The 25702-nt window shown below is 40.4% G+C and overlaps 1 protein-coding gene across 3 annotated transcripts; it reads right to left on the bottom strand.

Annotated features, from left to right (window-relative positions):
• Positions 1-854: 854 nt before the first annotated feature.
• RB195_019923 (uncharacterized protein) lies at positions 855-24126 on the bottom strand (the record flags this gene model as incomplete). 3 transcript variants are annotated; one of them, XM_064187993.1, is made up of 13 exons in its annotated part: positions 855-935; positions 1014-1187; positions 2088-2516; positions 2578-2740; positions 2822-2945; positions 3330-3480; positions 3566-3777; positions 7671-7835; positions 10885-10988; positions 11114-11250; positions 16491-16598; positions 16687-16767; positions 23905-24126. In XM_064187993.1, the coding sequence occupies 13 exons, from the start codon at positions 24124-24126 to the stop codon at positions 855-857; spliced, it is 2151 nt and encodes a 716-aa protein (XP_064043872.1). The 3 variants fall into 3 exon arrangements, with proteins under 3 accessions (XP_064043872.1, XP_064043873.1, XP_064043874.1); XM_064187992.1 differs by lacking the exon at positions 7671-7835; XM_064187991.1 differs by lacking the exons at positions 7671-7835; positions 23905-24126 and having other exon boundaries at positions 855-941; positions 16687-16764.
• Between the last annotated feature and the right edge of the window lie 1576 nt (positions 24127-25702).

Below are 25702 nucleotides of genomic sequence, written 5' to 3'. Positions count from 1 at the left end.
TCGTATCAGTAGAGAAAACAAATAGTAGAAATTACGCACACATGAACCGTATAAGGCAATAGTACGCGCGCTTCCGTGATGGATAACAACTGTCACTGTTATCACAACCACTCGCATCCGAACTGCTACGACAAAAACCCGATCCAAAATCTCAGGACGTAATGGATTTGGAAAAAATCCGTTCTTATTCTTCATTTTTCCTGTGGTTCAGTGCAACAAAAAGCTGCACCTCAATGAAATGAAATCAGCATTTGAGACAAAATTTCTACTATTGCTCAGAATTTGGCTTAAATGAAAAAAAAGCGCAGTGTGTAAACGAACACTAAATGCAATGAGACATGACTTACAGTTGAACCGTTAATTATATAGAAAAACTTCTGCATCCATACGCGGCTCTCACAATAACCCAATTTTAGCAGTGTAAGAAGAAGTAATGTTATGTCATCAGATACATGTGCAACATCTCACAACTCTCAAAACTTATTACCTTTTATACTAGGAAGAGGTTGGAATCAACTTACACTTACATCTATCTAGTCATAACAATGCGAAAATAAAAAGTAAAACATATAATATACAGGTTAAATGTGTACAACATTATTCGAGAAAGGATGTGCAACACGACTGACTGAGAGACACTGTAAATGGCTGTGTTGTGATATATTCTAGACTACTTATAGTGGTCCGTAAAAGAGTAAAGTCACATATGAAATACCCGTGTGCAAGATATAGAATTGAAGACGGACATGACAGCTGCCAAAGATGACAGATAATTGCAGAAGATGAAAAATATTTTCAGTGAGAGTAGATCGAAAAACCATAATAAATCGGCCGATAGACATTTTTGAACAAGGCTATTGAACCGTAATTTCGCTACCTGTCGAGCTGATTGAAACACGGTCTAGATCTTCTGGAGATGTCTTATATTCGTCATCCTGAAACTACAACGACCAGCTAGTTGAAAAGGAAATATTGCTTACTAAACGGATAACTTAACAAGGAAAGTTAGCAACCTGGTAGCCTGATTCAGGAGATTCAGCCTCCTCAGTTGTTGTGAGGAGCATTGGACTGTTCGCCTTGTTCAACTTTCTCAAGCCGAAGAACGGTAACCCAGCTGACTGAAGGTTCTCCGGGCGAGAGGTCTTGAGCTGCGGAGATTGTGGACAGCAGGTGGTAGATTGATGAGACTGTAAACGATGAGGTAAAGAATTACAGCACGAAAAAGAAATCACAAGTGAACAGCTGGAGATCTTAGTTACTCATGGCTCATTTACAATAACGTTGTTAAAATTCGACAGAAAGCGAGAATACATCTTCTAAAAAGGATAAAGTATTAATTGTCAACTTTCCCATCAGGTTTCGGTTGTGAGTCACTCAATAAGCAAAGGGACAACAAGTAAAAGATTTGAATAGACGTCTACTTCAAATAAGTAATGAGTCAGTTTGTTTTTACTCAATGCCGTGTCTTTTTTCGATTGTGCCGTTTTTTTCATGAATAGAGATCCCAAGGATTCCATGAAAGTGCCACTTTTCTCCGTATGTGGATTATTACTAATCAAACCTATTAGAAAACACAGCAAAAAATGTGCAGGTTTCATTCCAATAAACGCCCGATTAGATAGATAACATAAAGGTTATTGTTAATTGTAACTGGTTCGATTGCAAAAACAAATGAACTCGATGTCAGGCCGACGTTTTGCCCTCGAAACACGTTGAATTTAAAACATGCACTTTTCAGGAGTCCCTGCATAGTGGTGCTTTCTATAAAAATGGATACTTCAATATTTCTGTTTAGAAGTAACTTTATAACATGAAGATGGGAATAGCTAGTCGTACAACTTCGGAAAAAAATCTTGATATCTTAGACTGATGAACTAACAAGTTTTAAGGTGTACTTCAAGAAGAATATTACCCTTTCTCGTCATTCTGCATCTACTCTTTAACGAAATATGTTCAAAATGGAAGATCAAAAAAGGACATCTGCAACTGCAAAACTGCAACTATCTGCTTCTCCTTCGGATCTCATTTATATCCATTACAACAACAGCAACACGAAGGGATAAAAGTAATAATATAGTGAGCCCCACCTTGAACAATGAAACGATGCGGTGCTTGAAGTAGCTACGCCGACTCGTCTCACACTCCTCGGTATGTGTACTCGCTGCCTCCGGATGAAGTGCTTCCCGAGTCGGTGAAACGAAGCACGGGTTTGACAGCGAAAGACTTGCGTGATCAACCATGGGTGAAGACGGTGAGGGCAATCCACCGGCAAAAGTCAGCTTGGACAGCTCCGTTGACGGTGACGGCAGTTCTTCCGCGATGTGTCTTTTCGTGTCAGCGTTATACAACCCGAGGACTTTCGGACGATCCAGTGAGTCGTTCAGTCCGCGTTTACCGTTCTCATTCACTCGTGCTGTGGTGGTTATGGAAAAGTCACGTGGCCGATCGAAAAACACACAATGAGTAGAGGCAGATTTCGGGACTTTCGTTGCGGGACCAACAGAAGAGTCATTGTCCTAGAAAAAAAACGAGGTAAATATATGAATTTCATGGGGATTTTATCACATTTTCACTCACCTCTGAGTCGAATTCTTGCTTGAGCGAAAGTGGTCGATCTACCCGTTTTGACGAGGCCTCTGCTGACAAGAGGCCTTTTTTGATTAACAACTGCTCATACTCAAGCAGTTGACCCATGAAATTGAAATTTGGCGAAATCGACGGCCGCTTCTCCTTTACCAACCTGAACGGGGAGCTTTGCGTAACCATTTTTCATAGTTTTGGAATAATTCTTAAGCAGATACTGAAGAGTGCATCATCCTACCTATAAGCATCTTCGGACGACATATTCTTGTACCGCATTACATATGAAATAGCTAAGGTAGGACTACGTGATATGCCAGCTAAACAGTGAATGAGTACCACATTCCCAGACCGCCGAACTCCTTCTGCAATTGGTTTTCATTTAGGTGTTTCTGGGGACGCTGATTTTTCCCATTGTTTGCGTGAAATCGCTTAATCTGATTATTTGATTCTGATTCTGATTACTAATAAAGAGACATTTTTGGTGGAACTGGCCAAATTCTTGGGAGTTAACTTTACAATTAGTTAGCTCCACCCAGTTCTTCCAATTTAAGCAAATCATGCGAATAAACAGGATGTACTAAAATTTGCAATTTGAAGATAGGACAGAAGTTTCTTAATAAAACTGAACAATAAATGCTCTTGCTCTCACTCTTGATTCTGTTTACTTGCCTAAACCAGCACTGGGACAATTCAATCCCGAAAGTAGTCTCGACAACAACGCCGCTCAAAACGTTCTCGTGACTCACCCAGAAATTCCCACGCGGTTTCAAAATGTGGCGACAGCTTCTCTTGATACGAATCGTTCACAGGGATTCGGAGAAAATTCTCATCGCTCGTGATAGATGATGCACGCGGACATCCAATTGACAAGTTGACCACGTGTGTTATGCCTCGTTTCTGGAAAAGGATAGCTGAGAAACGAGATGAGACAACACATGCATTATAGCAGTTGAAGTAGTTCATCTGCAACTTCCAAACGCACCCTCATTTGTTCCGTATCGAGAGCGTCCTGTTGACTGCCGAGGTACATGAAGGGAAATATCTGCGTAGGACCATCCGGAGCAGATTGCAGGCTGATGGATGAAAGGCACGGCTGTGAAATGCTAGCCGACAAACGGCTCATACCACAAACACCGCTTGAATGTTCGCTTTCGCACTGTTGTGGAAATTGCAGTCGGAAATTTTGGAATCCACCTGAAATGAATGTGTGAGTTTTGATCTCGGAGAAAACCTAATTATAAAACAGCAAATTGAGTTCTTATAGAAAAACTTGAACATAGTCACAAAATATCGACTAAATGTTTAACTTGAGATGAAGAAATTCGATTCAGTCTGGTCCCGTTAAGCGTTATGCGCTCTTTTCTCGCCTCTCTTTTTAATCAAAATGGAAGAAGTCTCAATGTTTTGAAATTAATTAAAATTAAAAGAAATCCAGAACGTACAACCTATAAAAACTAGCATGTGAAAAGAAACGAGTAACAAGCCGATGCTCTCTGTAATTAAAAAAGTGTCGATAGAGGTTGCAAAGATTTTTGTTCACTATTACTCAAGTATAACAAGATGTTCGTGTAAAGCGAAAATCCAGGCAATGTTGTGCGAAAGTTAAGGCAACTTCTTAACTGTAAGAAATAAGCCCTGCGAATACAAAATCATCACAAATACAACGTCGAATGCTACAATAAAGCATCCATACTGCTCTACCAGCACTACATTTTCGTATTTTCGCACCTTACAATAGATTTTCTTCCACATTTATGAACTGATTACAGCTGCACATAAGAGAAGGCAGCTCTCCGGACAGTGTCACCGATAACGTTTCCATCTCAAGCCACTATGAGCAAACAATTTAGAAATAGTCGTAAATCTACGTCCCAAGCGGATTCTTCATACAATTTCTTAATCAGGTGGATTAACGAGGCACCTAGTTCAGATATATAAATACGCTGTACCTAATCTACTTGATTGGTATAGTCATACAATGACGCCAACGGAATCGCTATTTTGGAGCAATTGGTACGTCTAAGTCATCACATGAGCCGTGAATCATCGCAACATGTGATTAATGCTTCGATGCTCGAAAAGCGCAAAAGCGCATTACGTTCAAAGATCAATAAACAAATTTAAACCATTAAAAACAATTAGGTACAAGTTTTTAGTTACATAGTTCAAAAAAATGAGAAATCGTGATAAAACCAAAATAGCACGTCGCTAAGTGGGGAGTGGCAGTCATCCGATGAGAAGGAATGAGGATAATTAAACCATTTTTTACATCTTTTGCATTACGAAACATAGTAAAACAACGACAATTGTGCGCATTTCTTCAACGAGTGATGAAAAAAGTGCGCAAGGTGATTACCATAAAATGAGGCAAGTAACTTGGTAGCTGACGTTAGTTGACATAAAAAAAATCCTGTAAAATGTTCGACTAGCAAATGGTATCCGAATTTTCGTGACTAGGAACAATGGGAAACTTTCGATGTTAGAGAATGTTAGCAATGTTCACAGACCATGGCTCCTTATCTGAACCCTCAATTTCACTTGTAATAAGATAGGAATAAAGGATATGAATAAATGCATAAGGAACTATAATTTTTCTACTAAAGAACGATATAAAAACCATTTCCACGACTAATGAATGACCCTTCCTTCATATGCCCATCACGAATTTCTAAGAAACCTCTCGTCTTAACCTCTACGCTAATGTGGCCTGTCATCACACACAGGTGCACTGTCGATGATAAAAGCCAACAGCGTTCAGTGAATCATAGACAGACTCACACCGCTAGCTATTCAATGCTCCGTATAGCGAAAAGGGTGAGGCATCGTAAAAATTGCAACTCACAAGTGTTTCAGGGATTGCTAGACAAGTAGGCGCTAAGACCTCTAATCAAGGGAAATAAAAAGAGAGGTGGATCTCTGGGAAATGACTACTCTACTTCCGAAGGAATCGGAAAACATTATGGTGGCTGACTATGTCACAGAGTTTTACTTTAGGGATCAATATCGCCTCACTAATCACAGTGGTGTAATTTACGCTCAACACATCTAATAGCAAACAATGTGAAGACGACCAAAGAACATCATTTCGATGGGACAGATTACAAACTCGCTTCCACCCCGTAGGAAAGCAGCCATTAGATGATTGTGGGGGAAAATTACAAAGTGTCTCCAATTTCATTAACTTTTCAGGTCAAGAAACTCGTTATCAAAACGTTAAGTAGAAATCACTTCGAAGAAACTTATAAGTATTAAAGGAAAAGTGGTTGTCAGATAGCAGTACTATTCAGCATTACAATATAGAAGGAAAAAACAGACACACACACACACACAACAGTGCAACTTTTTAAATTCAGAACATCACGCAACGCTATTCATAAACGAACATATTTCCAAAAAACGTCCAAAAATAACATCGAGATTTACGAGACCTAACTGTGCTCTGAAAAATTACAAAAAAGAACTAGTCTTCACCTTTCTTTCCTTTTTTCAGAGCAGGTGGTAGTAGCTATTCGGACGAAAATCATCCAAACCATTTTCGAATAAGTATTAATGAGAAGTTCATGCACATTCGTAATTAGGATTTGAAATATAGAAAGAGTTGAGTGCTACGTAAGCCTCATGGAAGAAGGATAGATACTAAGCATGTTCCTGCCCATTATCATGACAAATTTGAATTGTTGGAAGTCTGAAAACTTCATCTGGTTGGAAACAACATAACACGCTACAATTTTTAGTCGTAAACTGTCATATTACCAGTAGTGATATTACAACTGACAGCAGGAGAAAGTGCACTTTTTTTAGCTGCGGCACTCTAGTGGTGTGGAAGGCTCATTGTGTGGTCAAAGTTCCAAAAGCAACTATGACACCAAGAGGAAACAAATTTCGAGGGAATTTCACTTTTTCAAAAAAAAATCGCAACAATCACTTTAATTGTGAAGAGTTCGATAGAGTAAAAAAAAACTATGTAAAAAGTATCTCAAGGATGAGTTGGTTTGCCGGTAGCAAATCAATGCGCGGCGTTGTATGCGCACTGAGAGTGAGTCATCAACACACAGGTGACATCGCTCAGATCATCTCTCATCAATTACTCGTTCCTTCACTTTTACGTCACATGTTGGATTTCAGGATTAGTCCACGAACGTTCCACTACCTAGGAAATGGTAAACATTTTCAGTATCACTCTACATTATTAAAATGCTCCTTTAAGAAGGTACAAATGCATGTTGTAGCTTGTAGAAGTGACAGTAAGACTTCACACTTCAAGTTCCACTCAGATTACAACATGAACATTTCTGCAGCGAACTGAGGGAGCTATGACAGCATGTGGACCACAAAATCGTTGGTAAGACTGCTCAACAGAGAAACAAACGGATTAACACATACTGTACTACAAAGCCATCGACAAACAGATGCAACGATGAAAATGAAATTCCTCTTGGCCGGTATGAAACATAAGATTCTTCCAACAACAAAAAAAGAGAAGGAATTCGTAAATTAAATTGAAAGGCAAGAACTGTGGGAAAGGAGTCTTATTAAAACCATTAAGTGAAAACTTGACACCATAATTTTAAGCTATTCAAGATTTTTTTAATAGCATTGAGGGGAGAAGTTCGCAACAATGAATTCATCCAATATTTTAAATCTTACACAGTATTTCCACAGTAAAAGTGAAGGAAAACAATGGCAAAAGATACGGTATCCTGGTTGTCCGTAATTACAGCGTCATATTAGCTACTATAAAGAAATGGATGAAAAGCGAAAAACTTTGGATGGATGAAGTTATATATCAGTGAGGCCTGAGTCAGCACGACAAAGATAAAATTTTGAAAGAAAAATGTCAGGCTACCGTCACAACAAATTGTGGCTGTAAGGAAGAATAGAGCTTTTTGTTGGAATTTGTAGGAGCTGCCTCCTTATTGTGCTCCTTAAACAAATAATAATTTTCGTAGTGGGAATATAACACCAATGACGCCATCGGAAAACTCTTCGAGGGGACAACTCAATACTATGTCGTTATGGCAACCTGAGTCTAGAACCATATAAGACACGTTCTACCTTAGTTTAAATAGTGTGCGTGAAATGCTCACTTGTGGATGGTTCCTCGCTCCCTGCACTCGCTTCCGCGGGCTGTAGTGTTGCAGACTTTTGCGGCTGCTGAACCTGCAGCTTCGCCTTGGGCCTTCGGGCCTTTTGCTTGTTCTTCTTTTTCTTCTTGTCTTCTCTCATTTTCGGAGAATGAATCAGTTCAACACCTTGTATAACGATGCGAAAGCTCGGCGAGAACACGAGCGCGGCGGTTGTTAGTGGAACGATGATGAGGAAATGGCCGGGATGCCGGGCCAAATATTCAGCAGAGCGTCGCTGAGGAGGAGGGGAAGAAGTTGCGACGGCTTATGCCAAATATGAATCGCGGATTTGCGTCAGTGCACAGGCCAGCAGAGTTGCACACAACATGGCGAAAAGGGACGCAGACACGGGACATTCGCCCGCTGCGCCATCATTGAAAACACGCGGGCCGCGATCGATGTGCGATGACTCATCCTCTCGACGCTCAGGACACGCCCACCCTCGAATGTCCTCCGGCGCTGCGAAGAGATACTGGCGTTGTCGTGGCGGCGAACAACCTTCCACAAGGGGGTCGAGTGACATTTATGAACGACCCATTGGCGCACGCGGGTGGACAACTGTCACAGACCAATAAATTTCGGACCGGCTGCGTCACTATGTGAAGTTTAGTCATTCAAACCTGATCATCTTGCGCGCGAATTTTCTGATTTATAGCCCAGACGTGACGGAGACATTTCCAAGATTTAATTCTCCGAGACCGCAAAAACTAGACGATGTTCATTCTCGTTAACGGCTAATTTTCATTTCAAGAAGTGAGCAAGTCGCTGGCACTTTACTGCATAGAAATGATAAATTTGAAGAGAAAAAAAACTCCAGTGGGAGTTGTTCATAGGATTTTGTATAGCATGAAAGAACTATGAAAAACTCGTAGCAAGAAACTAACATTGAATCAACAAGCGTTTACCGATAAATTTCCTAAACGTAATACATATGCGGAAGAATTACGTCGAGCTAATACGAAAAACGCACCAACTGTACGCTGTCACCAACAGGACAGGTGAATAAACTACTCAGACTAATTCAAAACCTTCACAACCGTTCGCTATATTAATCGCAGTCCTGAAGCGTACAGTGTCAATGCTAATGGAGAAAACGATTCAAAACTTTCAACGAAAAAAAGAGCTTCTAAAACTATTCCTCATCTACTATGGAATAAAATTGTGATGAAAAAAAAAAAAAACTGGAGATCTTAGACAAGGACAACAGCTCTAAAAATGGACGATGTTCGATTGCTGTCAGGTCAGAGAAAAAAAACACTCAAAAGACTGGAACCGCTTGAAGTAACACTGAATAATGACAGATTTCTCTAGCTTAGTACTGCAAATATCCTTAACATAAAAAGTGAAGTCGTTAAAAAAGATGAGAAATGAAAAAAATTGGTCAGCAAGGTTCTGCGTGACCGTTAGTCTTCGGAAGAATCTCATATCCATAAATAAACAAATGAATCGGTGAAGTTCAAAAATGTTGGACGGATTGTATGGTTGAAAATGTGCCTAATTAGCAAACGGTTTCAGGAGTTAAAGGCATCACCCCACGAATCTGAGGTGGTACGGATTTCAGGTGGAGTATTCGTACACGGGATAGTAGATTATGAAGAAGAAGTGATTCCGTCCATTTCTTCCTAATTGCCGTAAAAAATGGCCCGGAAGATGCGGCGCATGCACAAGGCTGCTCCAGTGGAACTCGTAGAAAATAAAGCGCCAGAACGCCCGAAGCCGTATCTTCCGGGCCGTTTTTTACGGCAATTAGGAAGAAATGAGCGGAATCACCCCCTTCTCCATAATCTACTATCCCGTATACGAATACTCCAATTGAAATTCGTACCACCTCAGATTCGTGGAGTGATGTTTTTAACAAAATAATGTGGAATGAGTGCAGTAATAAGATATTATTAATTAATGAGCGTTGCACTTCGTGTTGAAAAATTCTTAATCGAGCTTTTTTATGTGCGGAAACGGATTTTCTTGTTCAAGCACGGACACAGAGGAAGAAATATGAGTGATCCACTCATGAGTAATGAAGACGGCGGCGCAGAGCGAGTCCTCGTCAGCATCATCACTTGCGAAGAGGTTCATTCAATTAGCGGAGAAAGAATTTGTATCAAACACACACTTCTCAGCAGCAGTTTCAGCTATTGCGAGCGACAAGAGAAGAACCAGCAACAACTTAGGTGATTGAATTAAGTAGAAATAAAAATAAATGAAATAATAAGTAATAAATAGATAAATAATAAGAAACACAAATGATAAAATAAATGAAAATCATATGAATTTTACCGAAATCAGTGAAATAGAATGATTCTGTAACATTTGCGAAGATCGAAGGGTTTTCCAAGCACACACAGCAGAAAAGCCGCAGCTGATAAATGAAACAATCCAAAATTTTCAAAATTTAGCACGTAATTCTAGCATCGAATTCCGATCAAGAAGAGTGAGTACCGTGAAAACTTCTCGAAAGCTATGGCTTCCATATGCCAGATATTAGAGAAGGGTTCTACTATACCCAACAAGGCCGTGTCCGAATGCGACAGCGTTTGATCGAGCCTCCCAAGCGAATGGGCGTTTGATAGCGAATGTGGCAAGGACGACAAAGGTTACGGGATAAAACAAATTCGTCTTCATAAAAGCCAGCCACATCACGGTCTCGTGGGATCTTTGCATTCGCAGACAGAATCTCCCACACACTGTTATAAGTGGAACAAAATAGGAACAAGCATAAGCAGAAACACTCCTTCGCCTCTCTGTAGTTCATTTGCGGAAAAGGAACGCATCAAGAAAAATAGTTAGTGATCAATTGAGATTTGAGAAATGGAACTCATTTGACTTCAGAAAAAGCAATATAGAAGCAACTTTCGCTACTACACGAGTTTATCCTGAAGAAAGAAGAGACAAAAAAAAGGACTTAGTGGAAGGGAAGAATAATCGTACTGATGCATGATATAGTTTAAAGACCTCCAAACTACGACACCGTCCTCATTCATTCATGTGTAAGAGCAAAAACACGACGTTCATCACAAATGGATGTTTTTTTCGGGGAGCCCATCCTGTTACAGAGATGGATGTCAAAAACAGATGCAAACTTTTGAACATCTCTGCTGATATAAAAGAAGACGACATTAAAATGTATATTACGCGAAAATGACCAATGACTAGTTTGAAATCTTAATATACTCACCCTCGAGCACTTGGATCTTCCCGAACACGTTCGTACACTCCAGCTGATCTCGCAATTTCCGTAGTATCTTCACCGGACATTCCGTCTGCGCACTCGCGTTAATTCTATGAAACAGAAGAATTTCATCGTTGAACCACTTCGTCCCATGCACATTTTTTCATTTCGTAGCCGAGCTAGATCACGAAAAAGTAGTAGTGATAACTCGACGATGATGCTAGGACGGGCTCACCTCCGTTTCGAGCAAAACCGCGTAGACTGTTTTTCTGGTTGTTCATCTGCGTAGAGCACAACGTCAACCATTCCGTTCTCGAATTCTTTTCCACACAATGTTGAGCGTAATTGATTGGCGAGACGGACGTGGTCGACCTAACAAAAACAAGTTTAGGGGAACTAATCAGAGAAGTAGACGGCTGAGAAACGAGAATGACCAGACAGCAGAAAAGAAAAAAAACTGTCCATTGTTCGATCAATAGACCAATGCCAGCAAAGAACGAATAGATATACTATCTACTGGACAAGAAATCAGAATCCATAGAGCGACAGTTTTTGTGAAGGAAAGGAATAGTTTTCTGTTATTGATTGCAGCCGGTAGGTGGCTAATCACACTAGCTGAGGTGAGTCACAAGCATGATACACACGAAACATCAGACCCAACAACTTACGTTATAAAAATGAAATCGTAAACCGGTTGTCACGCAAATCATTGATCATATTTTCTATTCGTTACGTAAAACATGGTGAGTAACTGCCCTAGATCTGCACTATTTTTTAGATGAAATCAAAATCAACAGAGTAGTAACAACAGGTGGCTGGTGACACTTAGAAGAGTGCATTCCGTTTAATGTTTCTCATAATTCCAACCTAGACGTAACTCTGGAGACAGCAAACAACTTGAAAATCTCTCCTGTTCAAGCACAGTCAGCTCTCGCATGAGCGAAAAAAATCACAATGCCAAGTCAAAGTTGTTTTTATAAAAAAAGCGGTGTGAGTGATACTTCCCACGATTTTGAAGTGTTTTTTTTTTCTCTGAACCACTGTTTATACAACTAACTTCAATAAGAGCAAGAATTTGTTTCTCGATCAAACGAAGAAGGTCGGGACTGTATCAATAAGTAATCAGCTGGGAAACTGAACTGCAAGAACCTATATACTCAAACATGAAAGAAATTGGTAATAAGATGCCCTCAACCCTCCTTTGCCTCTCTCAATTAAAGGACGTATGCCAGATATTCTAGGCTGGCAGAATAATGGGTGCCACTCATGGAGAATGAGAAGTGTACATAGTAGAGGCTTCATATCATTATCATTAAAAAAGTACGCTGCGATAAACGTTGAGACGAAAGAGATTAGAACCGCGGAAGGGAAATGTTCGGTACTCGTCAAAGAGTGGCTATTGAAAGGAAGAATGACAGTAATCAATAGAATCCGTCACAGCAGATTGGGTAAAAATTGATGGTGCAACGTTGTTATTACGCCTGGTTTCAACAACACCAAAGAAATGATTTTACTCTGAGTAGGAGATGGATGCCATGAGAACAGATTATCGTGCACACTGAGGAGGCAGAACAGAAAGGTCAACTGGAGATGACGGTCAGCAGTGAACCGGCGAACCCACATAGATATGTGGGTGATGACGCACATAGCCGGTTCATACGTAGTAGCTCCGCCCCTTGCGAAACGAGAGCGGTCAGTGTGAGTCAGGCACGCAAGGAGGCTCTGATGAGTCACAACCATCGTCTGAATCAGAGATCCGTATGGTCATTGTTGGTAATGAAAAGAGCCAGACGCACACCACAATGTCTCGAAATCTTGTCTGATTCATTGAAAAGCACACGAAACCGTGAAAGTGATGAATAATCACTACAACACGCAGCATGAGTACGGACACCCGCATGTTTGAGTCATGACTGTGAATCCAGCTGACCAGCAGTCTGAGTCTATCCCATTCATAACAGAACTAAACCTCAGCAAAAACGTTGTATTTCCAATTCATCATCGCCAACGCGATGTGAACATAAACTATGGTTGAAATGAAAAAAGGAAAGAGGATTCGCGCGTATTTCTACTCTAACAACGTGGTCTGCTTGGAGTCAACCATTAGTAGCTCAAAAATTACGCAGCTGAAACCTGCAAATAGATAAAGGTGCGCAAGTCCAATGAGTTACCTTCACACAACCGGTAAGTGCGTGTATATAACGTGCTGCAGAAAAGGTTCGTGGGTACTACGTCCTATAAACACTATACTTTTCTATTTATAAGAATTTTAAGAACAAGAAGTAAAAGGTGTAAGGTAATGTAAGGTCACATTTCTGGACAGCGATGCAAGTGCGGGAAATTTGCGCAAACAAAAATTCCCTGGAAGTGGCTATTGAACAAGACGAGAACTTCTTAAAAATTAGAGTGCGCACTCATCAACGAAGACCTTCACGCTGAAGGATGTTATAGCACTGCGAATTAGTGACTCATGATGAATTTTCTAGAGATAAGAGAGAGAAGAGCGACACTGCAGCAGCATGCAAACGGCATCTATCGGCAACCTCTTCCTGAAGACTGAGACGAATTTGGGCGAGGAGAAAAACTGCAGCTCAAGTTGGAGATATGTGTGCTCCAACTATGGGAACCAGGAGTTGCTAGGGCGACATTTAGAAGCCAGTGCTCTAACAAGAACACCTGCGTATTCACAACAGAAACTGGCCAATCAGAAAAAAAGCCCAATGTCTGATTAATTTGTTGATTGGACCCGGTCAACACTGCCGACTGTGAGTCCACTTTGTCAGAACTTTTTAGGATGGTGGTACAAGAGCACCAAAACCCAACACAAATGCAGGAAAAAAAAACTTCACGTGCTGTTCCCTCACTGCTTTAGAACGGAAACGTAAAGAGAAGGATAAAGTGTCACTTTTGGGATGCGCCAACGCGATCAACTTCAATTTAGTCTTTTGACATTCACCGAGTTAGATGTATGGGACCTATATACCTGCGGGGGTCAACCGGTGTGTCAAGTCAAAGTTTCTACCACGCTGGACAAGTATTTTGAACATTATCAACAGCGCAAGGATGAGAGGCATGGTTGGCCGGGCGATTTATCGAACCATCGACTGTACAGATGCAGCGGAACATCTTCCCACCGCACCTTTTTTTACTATATGTAATATGACCCTGAAGAGAACTACTACCAAAAAATGAGTTTCTACTAATACAGGTAATAAAGGGTGTCCAATAGAGAATTGAAGGCATACGAGAATAAGACAGCAATTCACTTGTTTCACTGCTCCATCGACATATTCAGCACCGAATGTGTTCATCGCGCTGAGTGCGTCGTGGGCACTCAATGCGACGAACACATTCAGTGCACTCCTCTGCCCGATTCATCTCCCCTGTACCTTTCTCGGATCAAATGCGTAGCTCGAGTGAGCACAAATTTACCTACTCCACCTATGTATTGTGGCAAAATTTGATGGAGGCATGTGGTTAGCAGGAAATCTCACTCTGGACGAATGACGCAGATCGCTCATTACTGTTCTAACTTCTTTGAGACACAAAACTTTCGAATTTTACCTTAAATGAATTGCTGGATACGTGAAAAAAGTATCGACTGTCAACGTGGTGAACTTTTTGCTGCGATCATGTTTTTTTTTCTGCAGTCACAATACCGTCGTCACGAGGTAGTTAGAAATTCCGGTTACACCCAGGTACGTGAGAAAAAAAGATTTTTGGTTGAACTGTGTGTAACGGTTTGCCGTGTATTGAGTTCCAACCGTATGCATGAACAACTGCTCTTCGTGAGAAGATACCTCATTTACTCGAATTTGATGAATTTCACACCCTGATGTAGCTGTGGATGGGACAAGTTAGGAGATCGATAGAAGAGTGTAATCCATATGAAGAAGCGATGAACGTCGAACACGAAAGTAGCAACTGTTTAGAATTTGCCGAGATTCCTAACTGGAATAAGAGAGTTCCCTAACATGGACGAGAATCGAAAACAACTATACAACCCCTCTATCGTATTCGAATTGAGCGTTAGTTGTGATTATCTGTAAATGCAAATCTCCAAAATAACAAGTGGAAGCAGTTTCTTTCCAAATCAACAGAACTAGTGTCTTTCGGTGCCGGCCACTGCCACTTGTTCCACTAGAAACCAGAATTTTTCGTGTTGAGTTTTTTAAACTCTGACGAATGACATGAAGTAGAGAAAAAGAAGGTTCGGGTCTTTCTCAAAGGGACGTTATGATTCAGCCCACTTTTTCGGACATAGATTTAATGAGCAATGTAAACTGGATTGTTTAAACGGAGGCTGTAGGCAATAACTCAAGCACATGACAATTCTTCACAGGAAACAAAGGTCTTAGGTGGGATAGAGAGTAAGATAAAACTGAAGAGGAAAAGAAAGCTCCACAATATCATAATTAGTAATCAATCGGAATGTTTGTCTTTGCGAACAATAACGGACGACCTACGTTCCTCTAGAAAACAAGGTCATTTGTGAACCAACTAACTCTCATTCTGAAGTCTGAGATGACAAGGGAAGAAATTAAGACTGTGACTAAGTCTGAGCAGCGAGATTCTCCGGACACTGCGATATGCGACTGACAACAAATCGCCATGCGATCGAAAGATACAGGAATGCAGGCAAGCCGGTGAATAGAATCTGATTTCACAGATAACCCTTGAAATCACGTGATGCGATGATGGCTGTGATGCGTAACGAAAGAATATCCGATTTTTTAGGAGGCATACTCTTTTCATCTGAGTTACAGTACTGCATGTTATCTCCCAAGAAAACGAAAATTTCTCAGGAAATAAGAATTGCCAATAATGCTCGCGTTTATAACAGTTATTGAAAATGAAAGGAGATCGTACATTTCTTTACTGTACCCTGATAAACGCGGTTGCGGGTGTGGCGGAGTCAGTAGGAGTTTCGGCTGCGGCTTTAGGGTGAATGGTTCCAAACACCCTAGAGCCAACCAAACCATCCATCACTACGGTACCAATAAATTGTCACGAAACCTGTTTCTGCACGCTTTAGTACTTATGTTCAAAGATGGAGAATCAGACGATTCTTTCCTGCAATCATACAGTTTATTCCTTGGAGTTGTTCGTAAGCATAAGGACACCAAGTTAATACTTTAATGTAAATTGAAGTTGAATCTAGGCGCATCCCCAAAGAAGCTGGTCAAAATTCTGCAATTTATCACTTTATGAGGTGAAGTAACCGTAATACTATCTAAGTCGTATCCAGAGGAGTTGACAGTAATAGGAACAAAGCGTTTACAGTATCAGTCTAAAAAAACTTTGGACTAACATGCTTAGACAGACATTCCTTGCATGAATATTTACCTATAACAAAGTAACTTTGGATGAATACAAGTGGTTGCGAACAGAGAAGGGGAAGCATTGAGCGACGTGATAATAGTATGTACATGAGTAAACTCGCATATGTTAAAGAACAAGTCCACATGGAGATCACTGGGGCCGCTAAACACACAGTTTCTCCATGAACTTCAAAGCAGCTCACAAGAGTCCTATACGATGACGCATGCAAGGACTGAACTACCTGGTCATGTGACTAGTCGGGACCACTTAGGAGGTTAGAAAGTACAAACCTTATCCTCAAGGAGACGACGTTGAAGGAGTTTTGAATAGAATGGATTCGTTGCACGACATATGTGCGACTGTTTGAAATCGGCTAGGCATCGACAATCCACGATGAGCTGGAAGATGGAATGATAAAGCGCTCAAAGAATGAGGCTTGGTCATAACCAAGCGTAAATGCAGTGAGAAACGAAATAGCGGACTCACTGTCGTTGCATCCGCATTACGAACGATAGCTGCCAGAGACGCTGCAGAGATCTCCATCCCCTGTAGCGAGACTGTCATTCCCTGAACAGCGAACACTTTTTTAAAAGTAAAATCAATGTTCATCATTAATCCAAGTATACACGGATTATTTTTATTTATAGTTTGTACAAATTGAAATCTGATGCACTAAAAAGAAAAGATCATGTCCTGCCGAAACATGAGAAGCTGGTAGTTATACCTATTGCACTCTTAACTAATGAGTGCGCTAGTGATAATAAAGACACATTAATGCATCTACATAAACACCGGATAAATTCCTTGAACTTAAACCGACTAGCAAACCAGTACGGATACAATCTACTTGTTAAGAGCCACAGTAAGCTGCAACACTGCGACAGCATATGTAATCATTCAAAACTACTCAGTGAAAGTCTGAAGAGCAACAGGCAAGTATAGTTCATCCACCGGTAATACCAACTGTTTCTTCTCCGCTCGGAATATTTATATTGAATATTTTTGTGGAACATGAGTAGATGCCCTTTTTAGGGGGAAGGTGTGTGTGTGTGTGATCTTGTCATGGAAAATGATGTCACTGCTGTACTTATTTGTTTAGGTTTCACATTCTACAAACAGGATCGGCAGTGACATCAAGTTCTATGACAACATCTCTCACTCTATCTAAAAAAGGACATCTAGACACACAAAGACCGCAATAACTCTCCGGAAGCAAAAGCTCCAAGTGCGAAAAATAAGCGTGATTTTGTTAGTCACCCAATTTCGATAAAAAATATATAAGATTACGAAAATTTCAGTTCAATTCAATTGGAAGCCTAGTCATACTAGTGCAATTTAAAACACTTTCACAAAAAGTGGCAATGACTAAGGCCATACACATGATTAGACCTAAAAAAGTTGTTTAGAAAATATGATGTCAAAAAATTGTTATAGCACAAGGAACCCGGAAAAAAAGTTCCAAAATTATGATAACCAAAACATTCACTCTTTTTATACAGGGGTCTACATCAGTAACGAATTGTGAAATAAGAATGTCTCGTGTTTCTACCGTTGAGTCAAAACCACTAACTCGTGATACAGTGTCACTGCGAATAAGATAAGTGGAATTCCAGATATTTCCGTACGAAGAGAGCATGTCACTACTTGTACAGTCAATTTTATAGACACATGACAAGGCTGATAACGGTAATTTTCAATGATCCGTCCATGACACCAATAGAATGTGATCTCCTTTCAACAACTTCTCTAATTTTCTGCATACTTTCAAGTACTTCTACCTTGGACTTTTTTTTTTATAAATGCTCACTGCTAGCAATAAATCAACCGATCACAAATTGCACGCTTACCGTGAAGGAACGGCGAAAACGAAAATATTTCTTTAAGGCTACTAAGAAAATACGAGAGATTTCCTTTATTTCTGTTTATCGGTGGATGGGGAATCACAGTGCAACATTTGCTGGGATCTGTCGCAGTTATAGCTAGTAGCTGAATGGCAAACAAAGAGCCACTCAGAAATGATAAACATGAATTCTGCGGACAGGGACGACGAATCAAAAATAGAATTATGAAATCGCAAACGAAATCAAACGATGACAGATTAACAGTCTTACGAGAAAAAGGCATAGCAAAACTACACGTTGCCCCGTATCAGTCAAGAACAAACTTCTAATTAAAAAAAAAGGAGAGGAAAAAAGACAAGAGTAACAAATACTGCCATATTAGTGATACTGAGCTGCTAACATTTTACACAAACAAAACAGTAGTAAAGATGATTTCACTTCCGTGAATAATTAACGATTGCCGTGACGAACAGTGACGCATTTAGTAACGTAGAAATAAAAGAATGTTAATGCAATGGAAATGGCCAGTGCAAAGAAACCAGCACCTGAAAAAAACGTAACTCCTATTACTGAATTATTTTCAGCGCACCAAAAATGATGTGAAGTGACGTGTGTTTGCAGCAGTTTTTAACACTTCCTGGCGACTCCAACATAAACAATAAAATACTACCGTAGTTTACGTGCATGTGTGAATTTTTAGCCCGAATTTGTGGATCACGGGTTCTTTACAACCAACTGTGTATAAAGATTCAAATGGATATATTTCGTTATGTAAATAAGTCATATCTCTCAGAAAGAAACAATTGTAGGGCATCAGCAATTTTTTTAAATGACAAAAGTCCGATAATAAATCTGGAGTTTTAACTTTGCTAGGTTTCAAGACTCTTCAAGGAAGCTTTAGAGATGGCACTAGGACGGTAACCCCTCCAAAAAGTACAATACAATACGACAACCCCCAGTGGTTAGGAAAGACATCTCGACGAAAGCGATAATTTTAGGAAGCTTTGCTGCGTTGTCCTAGTCAAGAGTTCCAAAGTTGAGCAAAAGAAAAATACTGAATCAACTTTAGATACAACTGTAAGTGTAACCATAGAATCAAAGGAAAAAACAGCACTAGAAATGCAAGGCGAAGAGATAAATAACTGATAGTATTGTGCGTGACAACAAAGAAAAGCCTGCAGCTGTCTGTGCATCGCTTTCGTTACACTTTCAACGTAACCAGACTGCCAACTAAGGAAGAGTTCTGTAATCTTCGTAAAATATTCCTTTCTTAGATAATTTACTTGGGTGAATTTACGCCAGAAGTATATTTTTAGTCAAGTCTAATTCCCATGATTTCATAAAGGTCATCTAAGTTATGTGTTATATTGTTTACTCTAAAAATAGTAAAAGGTGGTAGAAACCCGATATACGTAGATATGTATACCATAGATTCATAGAACGGCCACAACGCAAGCACCATTCGAATAGGACAAGTGCATGACTTCCCACACCAATAAATATGTGAGGAACAAGCACGACTTGGTAGCGATATCAACTTGACCAGTTGGATGACATCATCGAAAGCAGAAACTATGTTTAAATACTCAAAAACTTGTGATATAGACGCACAAAATTCGTTCAAAACTACAAAGTTCTTCCCAGATTCAGCATCATAGAACAGTGTTCTAGCGCCAATGACGGGATTTAAGAGCAGCCGCGATAAGATAAGGGGAATGTGCTGAGATCTATTTCATCGAAAGTTGGCATGTGTGTTAAAGTGAAATCACCGCTGTTACGCACCGATCTAAATTTTTGATTTAAGAATCACTCAAAGTTCAAGTAGCATCTCCTAAAGAAAGTGAATAGCGAAAAACGAGACTGTAATATATAATACGCTGATTTCAATAATATTTCTATCCGGAAACCTTTGTGCTATTCTTAAAAAGACCACGTAGAACATTTCATCAACATTCACCCCGTGCTCATCAGATTTCAACACACATAGGCTTGAATTGGTGGAAATGGTTTCGCAATCCAGAAATGCAATTTCGAAACATCATCGAGAGCGGCGTAAGGGGTAAATGGGAACGAGATATGGGAAGAAAAAGAACAATTCCGAAGAGAAGATTCGGAATACTTGATAAGAGCAAGACATTTCACCCTCAAGAAACTCTCCAAGTTTCAACCCGTTCCTCACTCACACCCTCTTCGATATAGAATAAATAGAATCAACAAATGTTCTGTTTAAAAAAAAACAATTCCAATAGTTCTGAAATGGAAACGAAATGGAGCATGTAAACACGGTGATAAACGAATTGGTGATGAACTCAATCAACTTCTGACTGATTATAGAAGTCATGATCACATCAAGTTCTTCTTAGAGAAACCTATGAGGTATAGCAGCAGCCTCTTTAAACCCCTTTAAGTCATCGCATCGTATACGAATACTCCAACTGAAATCCGCATCACCCCACGAATCTGAGGTGGTACGAATTTCAGGTGGAGTATTCGTATACGGGATCGTGGATTATGGAGAGAATGGATTCCGTCCATTTCTTTCTAATTGCCGTAAAAAAACGGCCTGGAAGTTACGGCTTCGAGCGCTACTTTCTACGATGAGTTCGATTGAAGCGCGCCAGCCTTGTGCACGCGTCCCATTTTCCGGACCGTTTTTTACGGCAATTATGAAGAAATGGATGGAATCATGCCTTCGAAGAACAAAAGGAAAAAGAAAAAAGGATGTTCTGAATATTTTATTTCATGCAGTGTTTCCTATTATTACCCCCGAATTGAATCTCACACCGAGTTCTTTCAGTGCATGCTTCGCAGTATTAATCCATTCCTGGGAGCGTGGATTTACATTCTTTCAATAACTCACTCTCCCAATGGACGCTCCAAAAAAGTAGTGTGAAAAAAGAAAGCAAGTCTCCCTTAGGTAGATTAGTAGCACGTTGTATACGGTCATACCGAAAGACAATGTATCCACGCTAGAAGTTAGTGTTTATGGAGTAGGTCATTTCCCCCAGTAATCCATTGAACATCATTCACAAAGCGATTGTCAGAGGCAAAACTACCCGCGTCCGCGTCTTGCGTGAGTTAAAGTGCGCGTTTTATGAAGGAGACGGAGTATACCAACGCTCGGTTTGTTTACCTATGACGAGAGCCATAAAAAACGAGTGGATTACGTTCGAATAGAATTTTTTCCCAGCGTCTGGCTGCGGAGTCAATTTCAGAGTACTGACGTTAAGCCTCCTATATTTACCCTGTTCTTGAATGTAAACCTTAACACGTAACTTCAAAATTACCGATGAAAAGAAAAATAGGTATGGACGAGCTCGGTCGTAACCCTGCACGTCTTATCTGCATGTGTACTGCATTTCTGTCGTACGTACTCGTATGTTGACAACAACGAAGACAGTACATACGTAGATAACCAACTGAAAGCATCTTACCAATTCACAAGGGGGAATTGCGAGCTAGGTGACTGGTGCTAGGTGCTAAATCGGGATCTCACAAAATGCTTCGATATCTTTCCACGGAAGAGATAGCTCCTGTCTACATTAACGACCAAAACCTCTCGATGAAAATCCATTTCAATGCGCGATACATTCCGGAAACGCGTGAAATCAGTATTTTATTGACATCATAGATACGCGAAAATTGGTAATCCATTCTTTCCCTCATCATTCTTGAAGGTATTCATGAGAGGATAGAAGCAGCAAAAACGTGAGCTGAATGTATTAATAGATGGTTCTGTCGCATTTCACTCGAAGTGTAGTGCAAAAATTAACGCAAGCAGCTTGAATGGATATAATACCAAAAAAGGAATACCCATGGTGTCGGCACTACACATCTCTAGATAGTGTGTTTTGCTCCGCTCAGTGGAAAGGAATTTCATGCTGTGGATACTTCCAACTTATTACTTGAAAACCAGTGGAGGTCTATTTTTCCACTATTAGTGGTTGTCCGTGGTATAGCTGCTGATCTGCTGGGATGTGACCTCTCCAACTGTCACTGAATGCCGATGAACAGAACTGACAACTGTCTGCACCTGGTAAATGAGTCTTATTCAACCATGTGTAGTACTGTTTCAGTTAACTGGATCTATAAGAGTAATCGCTTCATAGTTCAACCGCAGGTACTGTCTATCTATGTATCTATTGCACATGGAAGGGATTATTGAAGTATAACAAAAGCAGTACTATCAACTATAAAAACAACGTAGAAGTACATTTCCAACTATAGATTTTCTCAATTAAAGGCATCATAGCAAGAATTTGACGTGGTGGGGGAATCTGTGGGAAAAGCTAGAAATGGAGTTGTAGATTGTGGGAGCGAGGTGGTTGCACTCATCTCTCCCTAATCGTCGCAAAGACGGCGTGGGCACCGCTTCAACTCCTACGAGTTACGTTGGAACGCTCTTCTATGGAAGATAAATGGTGTGGAAGACGATTAGAGAAAGATGAGCAAAACCACCCCGGATTAAGCAATCTGCAGCACCACCTGTAACTTTCTCCACAGATTCCCCCACAACGTCATCTTCGTGGTATGCAGCCTTTGAAATTTTTAGGAAAAAGAAATGTCCTGGAAGAGTTATTCGAAACAATGTTAGTCACTATAGCACTTATGTTTGCGCGGTAGACCGCGACGCGTTCATGCAGCTTCCGGACAATCCTTGCCTGAAACATCTTTGCAAAAACAAGTAGTTACTGGTACCTAATATAAGTTACCAGTACTATAAGCTTCCAGACTCGAACACGAACGCTTCGGACAATGAAGTACCGCAAATCGCCTTATTTTTCGTTAAAAACAACAAAACCTACTAGTACCTCTAACACGATCAAAATTTCAAATTATTAGGACCTTCTCATCTGTTATCATGGTTTGAGAAACGCAGAAAACTTGTTCGAACGAATTCACATAACTAAAATCGAATGAAAATGTCAAAGAATAAAAACGCTCCTATTCTCTCTCGACTTTCTTCTTGCAAACATCCGGTGCATTATATGAGAAGAACTTAGTTGCGCAAAATGTCAAGTGTTAACCACCATCTGGCGAAAAAATTAACTGGAAATTTCTTAGAAATATTACGACAGCCATTTCACTTTTGGTTTCCGCGCAACAAAAAAGAACAACAAGAACTGAATGGTGACCGCTGAAAGAATGTGAAACTCGTAACACGCGTCATATGATGTATGTGTGATAATTTTGGCACTTTACAACAATTCTTGTGCAGCAGAAAAGTGCAAAAATTATGTAGTGCCGAAGTCGAGCATGGATGAAATCCCTGAATTGGAAAGGTTTTTTCATAAAATTCATGCACGCATGCATTAATGCAGACATAAATAACTCTGAGTTGCGAAATATTGGAATGGAATGAAAAAAAAACAGTTCCTCCACGGACCAGAGTCTACAGATAATTTGTAGGTGTTAATAAACAGTACAGCAAGATATTAACTACAAACTATGTAAGGAGTGCATGTTAGAAACGGCAACGTCACCCATGGACCGAAAAAAAGAAAAAATGTCCATGCGCTTTGATAGCACAGAAAAACCGCGTGTTAATGGTAGAGGACAAAATCACACGCTCTACGTTATCCATGGAATTAATCGTGAGATCTATAAATGGCGCATATGCTATTTATAGAGTATTTAAACAGTGTATGAAAGGAATGGGGAATTAATAAAGGGTTGGTTGAAGCTTAGGAAATAAAATAGATGAAATCCCCGAACGATAATAATGTTGACGGCTGTCAATGAATAAATTACGAACTGTGCATCTCAACGATGACGTGAAGTCTTCGCGTCTATCTCGCGTATGACGTCATCGTGCCAGTGATGAAAAAGGCCGAATCCCTCCGACGGACTCAAATCCACTCACCTGGCCATACTGAATTCGATTATTGATCGATCTGGAGGAGGATTGTAGAACAGGTGCCGGTGGACTAGCTGTGCGACACCACGCACAAAACGCGCACCGACGCCATTGTTTGGAACACTCCGCGCCTTCGTACGCTCTCACACCATCGCTATCCACGGCTGCGCCTCCACGAAGAATGTTGTGTCTGATTCCGTCGAAAATGACATCATTCAGTGATGTCATTGCGAAATAGTCCAGCTTTCATAATAATCGAGGAGGCTGTCTCCCTTCAAGTCGCTACGTACGATGATGTCAATGCTATAGGCTTGTTAGTGACGGATGTGCGACGTAGTACGTTCCTACCATATTTTTCCTTGTATAAAACCACAAAAACAAGCCATCCCGCGAAAGAAACGTCTTACTGGGAGTTTCCTAACCAACGCGCGGGCCTAAACGATCTTGTGCTATTTTGACAAATGCAAAATGGTGAGGAATTGTACAGACTTAGTCTCTAGGTTTATGTGTAGGTTTTCGTAAAACATAACCTGAATCCTCCCGGTAACGTCAATGGGTATAGGGATCGCGAAAAAGCTTTTTAGGATCGAGCGTAGGAATTATTATATTTCAAAAACATTTTCTTTTTACAGGAAAAACAAGAAAAGTTGTGCAACGGAATTGTGTAGTGATGTATTGACCAGGCCCCTTTCCTGGAGAAGGAAGTGGTCCCTGTTTTCTCTGCGTGGGCGGCCTAAGCGATCAGTAGCTGTTCTGTTCGTATTCGATAAATAGTTCGTAACTGATTTCTATGTGTTTTCCGGACATCAGACATCATGACGGCTAGCAAGACTTTCTTAACCGGCGCGCCGACGATTGGCGACTTCTCGCTATCTTGCGTGCGAACGAAACAATGAGAGAATGCTCAAACTTCGTTGTGGGTTTATGATTTATAGAACATGACTCCAACTCCATGACTAGTAGTTCCGCCGTTACCTGCCATTAGGGGTAAAAGGAGTTTTTGGTGGTGAGGGATCAGCGAAAAATAGTAGCGGAAAATAGTTGAGAAACTAAAGGATTTCGAAATGATTTAGCTGATGAACCATCACCACCCTCGGACACCCATGGCTCATCACTGCTCGTGAATATAGGATTAAGGAACAGACTTCTCGTGTCGATATACGTTCAGAAAATCTGGGAAATTCTTATAAATCAACTGAAAGAAGAGAATTTGCTTTTTTCTGTTCCTTCTGTTTCTCTATTCTATAGTGGCTCTTTGAATATTTACCCTTATTTGAACTCCTTTCTACAATTCTTCCCATTTAATGCTTGAGGCAACTTCCGTCTACAGTGGGGATGTCTAAGAAGCACATCTACTGACTCAGCGGAAGCACTGTGCTCGCCCTTAATCATTCAACTAATTTTATGAGGAATGTTTCCGGAAAGTCGAAGTTGTTTGCTGATGGTGGACATATCCTCTCTGTGTGAGGGGAAAACAGCGCGGCATGAGACAGCTCTAGTTGCTGTTGTGCACTTGTTGTGAGTGTTTTCTTGATATCGTAGGCGTCCGCGGATATCTCTTTAAGCAATTTCTTTAGACGCACCTATTAGATTAGCCGAATTCTTGATGACTTAGGATGTGGTAAGATCGAAAATCCGCGACCACGCAGCATTGCACCATATGTCAGGTTATATCGACCGCTATTTATAGATTGGGTCTTTACATATCATTTGTCCCTCTTTTGATTCTTCCAGTTTCTGATTCGCAAGGTGTTCCGTTCTGGGAACTGGAGGAGGATAGACAGACAGTAAACGCCAATTTTTA

Source organism: Necator americanus, chromosome II, assembly GCF_031761385.1.
Source record: "Necator americanus strain Aroian chromosome II, whole genome shotgun sequence".
NCBI classification, from domain to species: domain Eukaryota; kingdom Metazoa; phylum Nematoda; class Chromadorea; order Rhabditida; family Ancylostomatidae; genus Necator; species Necator americanus.
This window is presented reverse-complemented; position numbering and strand designations above follow the sequence as displayed.